The 14,368-nt window shown below is 39.4% G+C and overlaps 1 protein-coding gene across 3 annotated transcripts in view; it reads right to left on the reverse strand.

Annotated features, from left to right (window-relative positions):
- Positions 1-14,368, reverse strand: part of LRRC8C (leucine rich repeat containing 8 VRAC subunit C) — a 119,369-nt gene that overhangs the window by 57,300 nt on the left and 47,701 nt on the right. For all 3 annotated transcript variants that reach the window (XM_023207955.2, XM_023207962.2, XM_023207945.2), the window contains exon 2: positions 7,048-7,189. In XM_023207955.2, coding sequence (XP_023063723.1) covers positions 7,048-7,185 — 138 coding nt within the window. In that variant the 5' untranslated portion in view covers positions 7,186-7,189. The remainder of the gene's footprint in view (positions 1-7,047; positions 7,190-14,368) is intronic.

Raw genomic sequence — 14,368 nt, forward strand, 5'->3', positions numbered from 1 at the left:
AACATAACATAACATAACATAACATAACATAACATAACATAACATAAAATAAAAGGAACATATCTGAGATGAGGTATTGATTTTAAGCCTTCACTTCTATCTGTGGTTTCACCAGTATTCTGATGCAATCAGTATTACTGATTCTAAGTAAGAATTTCTGGGCTTCTATCTATAAAATTCAAATTTGGCAAAAGAAAAAGATCTACTCGAAATCCCAGATGATATACAGCAGATGACTGCATGGTGGGAGCAGAAGCAAGAATTCAGGGCACATTAACAAAATGAAGTCTTCTGAAATCATTCTGGAATCTATAATTCTGATTGCCTGTACTTTCCAGTGAACTGCCTGTGAGCATTTTCACCTGAAGGTCATTTGTCATGGAGCTGACATTGATGGCTCTAAATCAGAGAAGTAGAAATTAATTTCAGTATGCCCTAAAAATCAAAGTGAGGATCAGCTCTAACCAACAAATGCACGTCTTAACCTTTTTGATAGTGTGACCCTGCTGGCCACTTCGCTCCTAGTGACTGGGTTAAATCTTGCAGGATTTTTTTGTAGGTGGCTTTGTCATTGAAATAATTCTTTTTTCTCCCTTCCAAATTCAGAAAGCAGGAAATGTCTTTTCTATGTAACAATCACAAGGCAGGTCCCCTAGGGCTTCCAGGGGGCTTGCATCTTCCAGTTCCTGTTTCTGGTTTCTAACTGCTAATTCTATATTTGGTAACGGTCTGCCCACGGGCTGTTTTGGATTTGGTCATAATAAGATAACCCGGAGTCACTGAGCAGAGATCTAAAGCAATCTTATTTTTCCAGGAAGCAATGTGTTGACCTCTCAGGATCTGGTCTATTTTGTTGAATGTGCTGAGTTTTTGAATAGTGTTGTTTATAGCACAAAGTTGGGCGTTTACACTATTGGTCCTTGAGGGTGTATGACTGTACAGGAATAGGACAGACACATATACTTCTACATTCTCCTGGCTTACAGTGAGTTTATATTTGTTCATAGGTAGATTGATGTAATCTAAGGAATGCTCTTTATACATGCTCTTATTCCATGGCAGCCTTGAATAGAGCTACTTACTCAGAAATGAATAAATATTTGTCAGACAAGTAAGGCAAGAGAGCTGGTTCTAATCCTTTTACATAAAGGCAAGAAAGAATCAACACTCCCTTGATAGATAATAATCTTAATTCCCCAGTATTTTCCAAGCTGAGTAGTGTTAAACCTATATGAATACAATCTTTTAGGAGTAAACAGGTATCAACTGTTAACTTGACATGAAAAAAGTAACTTACAAAATAGTTACTCTAAAAGCTGTTGGATTACAATTTTGTCATCAAAGAGTGTTCTTCTAACTCCACCTTAGATTTTGCCTTTTCATGTATTCCAATCTAGGAGTTAACTTGCTTTGTAAATAAGATCAGAAAGAATGATTGTGCTTTCATTTTACAAGGGGAAAATCAAGGCATAAAAATATATTTTAACAATTTTAACATCACTTTGGGAATGAGAAAGGAACTTGAGCTTCACAGAGAATCCGTTGTTTATAAAGTTATCAGTTATTAAGCCATTTTTAGTGGATTATCATAGCACAGCTAAAATAAGAGCTTAAATTCTTCCCCTACGGGACATTACTTTAATTTGTTATATGGATCCTAGGTAGTTTTACTTTAAGAATTTATAACATGAATTCTTTCTTGTTTTGTTAATGCTTACTATAGATTGCAAATTTTTCTTTTTAAATGGCAGGTATATGGTGAATGCCCCTTAAAATTTTAATTTGTAATTCATAAAATTGATACTTTTTGTAACTATTTTCTCTTTTTATCATTTTGTACTTGCTTTTACACTGAAAATCCTGTTTTATAAGCCAAACCTTGCCCTCATAATCTGTGCAATTGTGATGGTTCCATAATATTTGATAGCAGTGTGCATAGGGGTAACACACACCTGGAGAATCAGCCTAAGATTGGAATCTCAGCTGCATCCCTCTTGCCTTTGGGACAAGTTATCTAACCTTCTATACTTTGGAATTCTCATCTGAAAAATGGGACTAATCTACTTTCACAGGTTTGTTCGGGGAACTAAACAAAGTACATACAGATTCTAGCACAGGTTCTCCTGCCAGCGTTACTCCATGGATGTGCTTTTAGCATTCTGGATAAAACAATTCTGTTGTGTGGGAATGTCCCACCAATTGCAGGATGTTTAATATCCCTACTTCCACCCTCTTCGAAAAATGCCATCTGGGCTCTCCAGTCACTGTGCCAATCCATGAGGGCTTTGTAAAATGATCACACTAAATACTCCGTTAATACTGAGTTCTCCCCTTCATTCCTCTTATTAAAATACATATTTTGGTTTTGTATACTCATTCTTTGAGACTTCACTCAATTATCTTCTCCTTGAGTCCCTAACTTCCAGTGACTGAGATGATATTTGATGCTCTTGAGGCACCATTAAGGCACTTACACATTGGAAGATACTGTTTATGTGTTTCTATGGTCTTCAGACTATTAGCAATCTGAAGGCATGGGCTGTGCTCTTTTTCATTTAGTATCTAGCACCCCGCACAGTGTCTGATACATTGCTGATGCACAGGATTGTTTGTGAATTGAGTAGACCACCCCATATGAATTCTGTGCCCTGTAGCCTTCATATTCTGATGCAAAATTTCTTTTGGCATCTCATTTTTTCTCAGAACCCTGTCATCTCAGACAATACTTCCTGTACCCAGTTAACTGGCATCAGATTTCTCTTTAATGGCTGAAGAGATGAAAGAGGCCTATGTGTGAAAGGCCTCAGTTAGTTAACCTATCTGAGCAGGAGCCACCAACTGTGGGTCATAACAGTGGTGGTGCTGAGAAGGCTGGGCAGTGGGGAGTCCAAAAGGCTTCTGGACTGTAGAGAGACACTGTGGGGTTGTGCTGTAGGAAGATGATTCTGACCAGCACACAGGAAAAGAGGTTTAGCTTGTGCTTGAATCCCCTCCTGAACTTATTGCAGGCACATCTCCTAAATGATGCTCATTATAGACATTTTCAGAAGTACACTCTTTTCATTAATTTCATTGCAAGTTAACTACTTATTCTAAAAGATTTTCTGTGTCCTTTCTCTTTTCTGCACTTCGCGTTGCCATGGAATATGTAAACAAGAGAAACAATTCCCTGTGCTTGTTAGGCAGATCCTGCAGCAGCGCTGTGAGCCATGGCACAGTAATGAAGACAGGTTGAGAGTGCTCCTGCTAATCTATGTCACCTCCCTCTACTATTTCGCAAACTAGCCACCCCAAATCTAACCTTCTCCTCGAGACCCCTGCTCTTCTACCTTCCTTGTTGCTAATTCCTGCTACATCCCTCACCCTCACAATCTCTCAGTAAATGTTGTTTTCTCCATCACAGAGAAACAACAAGCCATAAGGCACAGACTCCCATCTTTCTGTCTCCCTACCAAATAAAAATGTATCTGTAGCTATCATTCCCATTCTGGTGGAAGATGCCTCCTTCACCCAAATCAAGGGTAATCCTTCCTCCTAGATCCTGGATCTTCACCTCTTTCCTCAGGAAATTGACCATCACTAACCCCAAACTCCTGGGTTTTACATCCAACTGATTACTTAATATCTCCATGTTGATGTTTAACATATATCACAAACTTAACATGTTTAAAAACAAACTTTTCTAGTTGCCGAGGTCTAAAAATCTTAGTCATCCTTGATTTATTTTCTTTTCTTTTTTTTGAGACGGAGTCTTGCTTTGTCACCCAGGCTGGAGTGCAATGGTGCAATCTTGGCTCACTGCAACCTCTGCCTCCCAGGTTCAGGCGATTCTCCTGCCCCAGTCTCCGAGTAGCTGGGATTACAGGTGCAATGACAACATGCCTGGCTAATTTTTGCATTGTTAGTAGAGATGGGGTTTCACCATGTTGGCCAGGCTGGTTTCGAACTCCTGACCCCAGGTGATCCACCCACCTCGGTCTCCCAAAGTGTTGGGATTACAGTCGTGAGCCACCACGCCCAGCCGATTTCTCTTTTTCTCTTGTATTTCATATTTAATCTTTCAGCAAATCTTGGTGGGTTTTCCTTCAAAATACATGCAGAACACCTGCCTTCACCCTACTCAAACCATTTAATTCATTTCTTGCCTGGATTATTGCACTAGCCTTCCAAACAGCACCCTCACTGCCATCCTCACCCCTACAGTGTATTCTCAACAGCTGTAGTAGTCTTGTTAAAACACAAATTATGCTAATCCTCTGCTCATTATTCCTCCAAACATGTTCTAACTCATTCAGAACAAAGCCAAGCCCTCCAGTGGCCTAGAAGGCCCTACGTGATCTGGCACCCATTGCATACTGCTCTTTCCCTCACTCACATTTCTCTGGCACACTGACCTCGTGACTTTTCCTCAACATTATAGAGGTAATCCTGCTTCAGGCCTGTAACATCACCAGGGGACTTTCTAGGTTCACCTTAACATTCAGACTTACAAGATTACCATAAACTTCATTTGGCACCAGAATCACTTTAGAAATACACAGATTAGAGTCACCAGCAAGGCAACATCAGCCTTTCTCCCTTTAGGAAAATCTTCACAACTGTCCATGTAGCTGTCCACACTGCTGTCCTCCCCAAGCCTCTCCTCCCCATATCATCTCCAGTGCAAGGAAAAGAAATCCGCTTTAGGTAGGTTCAGAACTTACCCTGGCTTAAAAGCCTTGTGCCTCAAAGGAACCAATATCTCCTGTAACTCAATAGATCAATCTTTGATGTGTCAAGGAGCATGCTGAATCACAAGTTTCACCACAGTCACAAAAGTCCAATGATACAGCTTCCCACCAGGCATTTATCACTCTTCCAGCCCAGATACAGTTGACCAATGAGTGGTCATTTATGCCATAATGTTGCCTAGTAACACAGTTAACATTTGACCTTTATCGGGTCTCCAGGGAAACAGAACTAGAAAACTGAGGACGTGAGAACATCATAAAATCCAACTCTTCTGCAGAAAAGGAAGGGTCCTGTGCCTTCCTTTCACTATGTGCCTCTTGCTCTTGCTGTTCCCTCTGCCTGGAAGCCTCCTTCCAGGACATCTGCCTGGCCTGCTCCTGGACCTCTTTTAATTCCTTGGCCAAAAGTCACCTTTCCAATGAGGCCTTCCCAGGCCATCCTATTTGAAGATTGCAGCTTCTATCTTACCTGTAGTAACCTTCTACCATCTTTGCATGCTTTATTTTTTCCCATTGTCTTTATCTGCTAAAATATTTACTAATTGATTTTGCTTATTTTGCTTATTTTCCCCATAGAATTTAAAGTCCATAAAGCTGGGATTTTTGTCTTTTTTCTCCTTCATTGATAATTCTTAGTAGAACAGTGCCTGATACACAGTAGGTTCTTCAAAAACTATTTTCTTTATGAATGAATTTATGCCCCCTTTTTTAGACAATAACATCTCACTGGCACCCTTGTTGGAGGGGAGGGGCAAGATATTTTCAGTGACCAAATAAAAGACAGCATAGTGTGAGGGACTAAGAGCAGGAACTTTGGAACCAAATCACCTGGACTGAATAAAGGCTTCAGTACTCACCTTGGGAGGATCCTTAACCTCTCTGTGCCTCAGATGTCTCACTTCTGAGGATAGTAATAGAACCTATATCTTCGAGTTGTCATGAGGATGACATTTGTTAAAATACACGTAAAGTGTTCAAGAGAGTTCCTGACACATAGGAAGCAGTATGTGTTACTATTTTTAAGGCCAACTTTTAAAAGTCCTTTATTTTCACTCTGTACCACTTCCAGTGATTTCTCTTTCTCCCTATACCTCCTTTTCCAGCTGATCTACCTGAAAAATCACATCTACCCCATAGCTTCTATAATACGTTGATTTCCATCCACTTTTCCAGCCACTGACCTAAGATTTCTAATGATGCAGTTGCTACTTTCTCTTCTTAGCCCCTGAGTTAGTTGTGTTGCCTGCCATCATTGTCCATGGCTTCCTTTGGCTTCTGACCTATGCCTCTCTCCTGGTTTTCATCTGTGCTTATGGCTGCCTCTTCTCAGTCTTCTTCAAGGGCCCCACTTTCTTCTCCATTTACTCTTTAACGTTACTACTGACCCTGCCTTCCTTATCACATTCTCCCTGGGTGATTCCGCTTGCAAGCATGGCTTCCATATCCACACCCCATATGTGCCGGTCCTACTGACAGTTTCCCAAAGATGTCATGTTCTTTCTCCTATCCATGACTCAGAGCTTTCTTTTCTCCTCTTGGTGTCCTCTTACTTTCAGCTAAGGAGAGGTTCTTGACTAACTTCAGCTGGTTCTCCAAGTTTTAATTCAACCACCACCTTTTCTCTTATTCCCAAACCAAAGTGAGAGTTTCTCTTCAGCATTCCCTTAGTGCCTTACGGACACCTCTACCATAGTATAACACAACTTATTTTGATTGCTAGTTTATTTATTTCTCCCCTAGAAATGAACTACTTATATGTATCCACGTCCTCAAAGTATGGTACCTGGAACATAGCAGCTATGTAAAAAATACCCGGATTCAATACATACATAGATGGCATCTATATAAATTTTTATTGGGTTCTTTTTAAATTCAGAACTAAACATTCAGTAAAATAATGATATCTCATCATAATGTTAGTTCTTTCAGAAAATCTTATTAGGGGTAAGGGTAAAGGATGAAGAAAAGCAAAAAGTTCCACTTTGGCAATATCAATGGTGCTGGATATATGCTACATTTCACTGTGAAGCCAGTTTGGAAAGATAAGGGGCCCCCTTTGATGTTAGTGACATCAGACATTACTTGACTATAGTCAATTGCTCTTTGGGCTCATTGAAATCTTAAGTACCATGTTTACTTTATTAGGACAGCCCAGTAAACAGGTGTTTCAGGCTCTCTGCTATAATTACAGACACATCTACAGAGAACAGTGACTGATACTTACATGGTTAAAAATCACACAGCCAGCTCTCTAAAGAGGTTTCATTGACTTGTGTCTTGCTCTAGCCCCCTTTTTGCCAGGGATCTAGGCACCTACCTGTAAAGTACATCCAAACACGCCGATCATGAGCATGGCTACCGAGAGGTAATCGGTAAACACATCCCACCATGGCTTCAGCACTCGGAAGGCAGGCTGCTGCTCAGAGAACTGCCGGAATTCTGTCACAGGAATCATGTTTCTGAGAAAGGAGAGATTACTTGTAAATTAATTTATCTTCAAGTACAACATACTGCATTGTTACCAAATGTGGCTCCAACTCCTCACAGCAGAGGTCTGAATTAGTTCAAGAGCTGTCAAGACACATCAATGTTTTGATGAGCCACTGAATAAAACCACCAGTTGAGGAAATAAGGAGACCCACATGTCCCATAACAAGGTTCCCTTTGTGTTCCAGGTGGGACAGAAAGAACATGGCCAGCCACTTGCCAAGTCCCAGTTATTTCCTGGACCCTCATTTCTCTTAAACAGAACATGAAGATGCCAGAAAGACTAGAGCTCATCCCTTGAAATGTTTTTGCTATTTATCTTACCATCTTGGGTTATTGCTTTAAGCTATTTTTTTTTTTTTGCTTTAAACTATTTTTAAGTGTAATTTTAGCATTCATTTGTGTTAATTCTTTACTGAGCCCTATTTATAAAGCATTTTGCTTGTTCCATGGGAAAGGAAAACAGTGTTTCAACGTGGTCCTTGTCTTTTAAGAAGAAAGGTCTTATTGATGGTAGTGGGTTGAGGAGGCCTCGATTTTTCTTCCTTGTTTCCTTTTTGTCTCCATGCTTGTATCTTGATTCTTTTCTGTTTCCTGTACTTTTCACATTTCACTGTGAACCCCAAACTTATATTAATTTTCTCCTCTGAGACAACAGTTTACTCTGGAAACTCCTATCTCTAACCAAATGACAGAAGATAAATGAATAAGGTGCACCCAAGGCTCTGGGAAAAGGGAAAAAGAGGCACATTCTTTTCTTGATCTGCCTCCTCCTTTCTTACTCATTCTCACTGCCTTTGGTGTGACCCAGGACTTGAGGTTAATTATCCTGCTACTGTGAGGAGAAATATTCTTTCTTTATCTTATGGCAAACATCCTGCTACTGCGAGGATAAATATTCTTTCTTTGTTTTATGGCAAGGAATAAGGGTGGCCAAGGAGGACCAAAAAAATTTCACCTTCCTTCCCTAATACTGAATTAAGAGCTAGATAGACAATAAACATCCCAGATAAAAGCAAAACCTCTTCTTTGATTACAGCTTTGGCAACAATTACAATGTTATCTATTCTGTCTTGCTGCATTGTGACATTTTCTTAAACAATAACTTGTCTTCTTTTTGAATCTGTTAACACAACGTTGAAAATTTCAACAGCCTGGTGATGTTCTCCTCTCTGACCTACCTACTTGACATCTATGCAGAATATAATTTCCTCATTTTACTGAAACACAACTTTTCTTAATTCCTTTCTGTTACCACCATTAGGCTACAAGTTTCTTGAGGGTAGAATCTACATGTTCTGCCTATGTGTCTCCTTAAAACACCTGTTGCAGGCAAACTGCACAAGCTCAGTATATTACTTTGTATATTTCGAGTGTGATTAAAATTTCAGACTAGTCTGAACTTCCATTTTCCTGACACTTTATGGCCTCTTTTTTTTTCTCAGTAAATTATTACAGTCCCACTGCCCCAAATGTTTGATAGTCACAGTTGCCTCAGTGGCAGTAACAGATGGCATAAACTCATCTTGATTTCCAAGTTCCACTTCAGAAGCTACTGTCTTACTCTATTTTGCATCCCCATTACTTGCCAAACTGCTGGAAAAACAAGAAGCTATGAACAACTGTCGTTGAATAAATTCTGATGTTTATTCATGAAGCAATGCTCATCCAACTCAGATTTGGGGTGACCCTAATCAGCTGCAGTGGCAGGGATAATTAGCAAACCACCTGTGTTATAGTCTGTTGTTCCTTGATAGATTTGGTTGTTGTCTCCTCCATAAGTTTCTTTACATCATAAAGGAAATTGGACTTATTTATAAAAGTGAGCAACAATTTCAGAAATAAAATGCACCAATATAGAGCAGTGGCTCTCTTAACTTTTTGGTCTCAGGAACCCCTCATGCTCTACAACAGTGAGGAGAACCCCAAAGTGTTTACATGGGTTATACCTATACATATTTGCCATACCTAGAAGTGAAAAACCAATAAACTAAAAATATATGTAATTTATTAAAAAGTAAACTCATTCATCAACATATATCATCATGAAAAATAACCATATTTTCCAAAACAAAATTAGTAGACCAATGAAACTGTTCTACATTTTTGCAAATCCCTTTAATGCCTGGCTTAATATAAAAGACAGCTGAATAGAAGACATATCTGCTTCTGCAATCTATTATGATATGTTGTTTTGTCTGAAATTTCAATCTATTGTGATATGATATGTTGTTCTGTCTGAAATGTATGGACCAAACATGGCCTCACAAAGACATGTGGTTGGAAAAGGGAGGAGTATCCTTTTTATATCATTGTATATATTTATTTAATTTATTTAGTCTATCTTGTACTTTGAATGGATCTTTTTACACATGCATGATTTTGTAACATCATGCATTGGTAATTTGGAAAACATTGGATCACTGAGTTATCCAGATCTTCCAAATGTTGACACTTTTCATCGTAATAAAATATTAAGACTTATTTTAGTAATAATATTTAAAAACCACATTCATTAATATCACCACTGCTATCATCAGAAAAATGTTTAAGTATTGGGAAGCTGTCAAGCTCATGGTGGTGATCACAAGTTTTCCAAAATCCTAATTATCACTTGAAAGTTTGAATTTTATTGCCGTCAACAAATACTTTAGTTGTTCTCCTTGAAGTGTCAGGATCACTTCATTCATTTTGAGGATATATATGCCACATACTCAAGTCTCAATAATCAGTTGTTTTATTCAAGTAAAAGTAGTATGATGTGATAAAGTAGCTCATTCTACTTTCAACTCCATTACACAAGAGCTTTCTCTTGAGACAACCATTGTACTTTGGAATGCAGCAGAAGTGCTTTGTGTATTCTTTCCATTTGATCACATAGTGTATTAATAAAATATGTAGTCAAAGGTTGAGAGTTATTAAAACAATAATTTTTACTGCCTCAATAAGGACAGTAAGTGAACCTGGTTTTTTAATTTCAAGTATTACCAGTGAAGAACACAATCCCTTCAGCACAGTCGGGTGCCTCTATCTTAAGTAATGTGAAGGTGCCTTACTAACCATGGCTTTTGCACCATTAGTGAAATAGGCAAAAAACATCCTAGCATTACAAAACAGTTTTGACTTCACGGGGTCCCTTAAAAAGGTCTAAGTTGCCAGGCTTCCATGGGCCACACTTTGAGAACCACTGAGGCAGAGGGTCACTGTTCCTTTATCTAGTCTTGCTTTGAAAAAACAAAAGACCTGAATACTCACAACAGGTGAAGTTCTCTGAGTCCTTGTCTGAGTTGCTTCACGGATCTCATGCTTTTAATATGGGAAATAAAGTCAAACTAAGGCATCTAAGAAATGTAAGTTATTATCTACTGCTTCTTAATATTGGCACAGTCCAGACAAGATGGAATATAAGACTTGATAGGGAATCAGCTGGTTAAGACGGCAAAGTTTAGTGCTACAACACAACCATTATTGCATTTAAACTCTTTTGAGTAGATGTGTATGTGCATGTATGTCTATATGTCCACATATGTACATGTATCCTACATATAAATATATATACAGATTGATATGGTTTGGCTCTGTCCCCACACAAATCTCAACTTGAATTGTAGCTCCTATAATCCCCCTGTGTCATGGAAGGGACCTGGTGGGAGGAAATTAAATCATGGGGGTGGGTTTTTCCCATGCTGTTCTCATGAAAGTGAATGTCTCAGGAGATCTGATAGTTTTATAAAGGGCAGTTCCCCTGCACACACTCTCTTGCCTGCCACCATGTAAGATGTGCCTTTACCCCGCCTTCACCTTCCACCATGGTTGTGAGGCCTCCCCGTCCCTGTGGCACTGTAAGTCCATTAAACCTCTTTTTCTTTATAAATGACCCAGTCTCAGGCATGTCTTTATTAGCAGCATGAGGACAGACTAATACACAGATGTATAATACACACACATTTTATTGAATTAACATATTACAAGGCCCCAAACCAATATCTAACACAGCATTAATCTTTAATGTTTTTGACACAAAAAGGTGAGTAAGGGAAGACTTGAATAAAAAACTACAAATCTAAAGAGAGGGTAGACAGACGCTTTGCTTGCTCAATGAAAACATTTTTTTGTACTTCTCTTTCACAACTTTCATTTCCTCTGAAAATTCATGCATTCCAGTGACAGCCACATTTGATCGATTTCTCTTTCATTCCCGCTGTCATTTCCAAGTGATTTGCAACAATTTCAAGAACTATCATTTCAAGCGAAGGGAGCCACTTCTGAATAAACTACTGGGTTTAAATAGAGAGCTAAAGATTGATCAGCATAATTTTATTTCTAGCTAAACATTTTTCTATTTTAGAAATATAAATATATTTCCTCCAACCTTGATTTTCAACTTACTACAAAGGATTTTAATTTATGTTATCAGTAATGTCTTTGGAAGTATAATATTTTTAATTAAATCAAGAGATTCTGGTATCTTAATTTTAAAAATGAAAAATATTACATCTCTGCTTCTGTAACCCTTTGCAGACATTCAGATTCATTTCCTTATTTAAAATACTTATTGTAGGCTGGGTGTGGTGGCTCACACCTGTAATCCCAGCATTTTGGGAGGCCGAGGTGGGTGGATTACTTGAGATCAAAGGTTTAACACCAGCCCAGCCAACATGGTAAAACCCCATCTCTACTAAAAATACAAAATCTAGCCAGATGTGGTAGTGTGTACCTATAATCCCAGCTACTCAGGTGGCTGAGGCAGGAGAATTGCTTGAACCTGGGAGTCAGAGGTTGCAGTGAGCCAGGATCGTGCCACTGCACTCCAGCCTGGGAAACAGAGTGAGGCTCCAACTCAAAAAAAAAAAGAAAAAAAGCACGAAAGTATGAAACACCTAACACTTATTAACTACCAAGTCAAATGTCCTGTGGCCATCTCCAGACCAGAAAAAAAAAAAAATTATTACAAAAACTATTTTAGTAGATCCATGTTCCACATAACTTTACTTCTGAAAGATATATATCTTAGTAAAGAATATTGGTAAAGTTGGCCGGGCGTGGTGGCTCATGCCTGTAATCCTAGCACTTTGGGAGGCCAAGGCAGGCAGATCACGAGGTCAGGAGATCGAGACCATCCTGGTTAACACAGTGAAACCCCTGTCTCCACTAAAAATACAAAAAATTAGCCAGGTGTGGTGGTGGGCGCCTGTAGTACCAGCTACTTAGGAGGCTGAGGCAGGAGAATGGCGTGAACCCAGGAGGTGGAGCTTGCAGTGAGCCGAGATCACACCACTGCACTCCATCCAGCCTGGGCGACAGAGCGAGACTCCTCAAAAAAAAAAAAAAAAATTATTTTATTTATATGGCTCTTCCTAAAATAATATGTTCCCATCCCTCCCCAGGATAATTTTTCTATTTCTTGTCTAGAATTAATATCCCAGAATGTAGTCTGCTCTATTTATCTATCCATGACCTAAATAATATGAAACTTATTCTAGTGTGATTCCAACACTATTGCTAACACTGTTTTATGGCTATCAGGTGAGTAGAGTTAACATTTGGTTTGTTCCACATTTTTTCTGACAGTGGGTAAACAGCATCACCTTTAGCACAATCATACATCATTCAAGGAAACAAGAACCAATTCCAAATGATGGTAGGTATCCTGTCAGTAACCCATTTTGATCACTGGCCCTGATCAAAATGAACACAAAACAATCTAATAGTTGCTGAGTACGTGAAATAAGAATTCAACAGAAAAGAACCCCATTTGTATTGCTCATCTATGTTGTTGAATCCAATGGTCAGTTCTCATTCCGTCTTTTGTTGTTTTTTTGGAGACAGGGTCTGGCTCTGTCACCCAGACTGGAGTGCAGTGGTGTGATCTTGGCTCACTGTAACCTCTACCTCCTGAGTTCAAGTGATTGTGTCTCAGCCTCCTGGGTAGCTGGGACTACAGGTATGTACCACCACACCCAGCTAATTTTTGTATTTTAAGTAGAGACGGGATTGCACCATGTTGGCCAGGATGGTCTCAAACTCCTAGTCTCAAGTGATCCACCCACCTAGGCCTCCCAAACTGCTGGGATTATGGGCATGAGCCACTGTGCCTGGCCTTTCATTCCTCATCTTATTTATGAGCAGCATTTCATGTAATTTGACCATTCCTCCCTTGGCTTTTAAAGGACACCACAGCTTTCTTGTTTTCCTTCTACTTCCCTGGCTATTCCTTCATTGTTTCCTCCTCTTCTTTCTGACCTCCTTTTTTGGAGCATCCCAATGCTTACTCTTAGTTCCTCTTGTCTTCCCTAATGCATTCACTCCCCTTGTGATTGCATCTGGCCTCAATGTTTCAATACCATCTATACTTAACACTTCAGAAATTCATATCTCCATCCAGACTCACAGATCCCACTACCTACTCGACATCTCCTCTTGGATATCCACTAGACACATCAAACTCAGCCTGTTCAAAACCTACTCCTGTCCCAGTCCCCCATTCCCCATTCCCACAGCAAACCCTTCTCCACTTATGGCTTTCCTATTCAGTAAATAGCAACTCTATCTTTCCAGCTGCTTAGGCCACAAATCTTGGAGTCATCCTTGACTCCTCTGTATCTCATAAAATCACATGCGGTCTGTCAAAAAACCCTCATTTATTGTGTTTTCTCTTTCTTTCTTTTTTTTTTTTTTAGATGGAGTTTCTCCCTTGTTGCCCAGGCTGGAGTGCAATGGCGTGATCTTGGCTCACTGCAACATCTGCCTCCCAGGTTCACGTGATTCTCCTGCCTCAGCCTCTCGAGTAGCTAGGATTACAGGCATATGCCACCATGCCTGGTTAATTTTGTATTTTCAGTAGAGACGGGGTTTCTCCATGATAGTCAGGCTGGTCTTGAACTCCTGACTTCAGGTGATCCACCCGCCTCAGCCTCCCAGAGTGCTGGGATTAGAGGTGTGAGCCACCACACCCAGCCTTGTATTTCTTGATGTATTGCATCTCTACTTCCACAAGAATGCAAGTTTCATGATGACAGAACTTCACTTATCAGTTCTATTGTGTTCATCAATGTGTTACAAGTACCTAGAAAATAATGCTTGGCATGTATTAGATACTCAACTAATGTTTGATGAATAAATGGGTGAATACATAGTAATTTGAGTTAAGA

This window comes from Piliocolobus tephrosceles, chromosome 1, assembly GCF_002776525.5.
Source record: "Piliocolobus tephrosceles isolate RC106 chromosome 1, ASM277652v3, whole genome shotgun sequence".
Lineage (NCBI taxonomy): Eukaryota > Metazoa > Chordata > Mammalia > Primates > Cercopithecidae > Piliocolobus > Piliocolobus tephrosceles.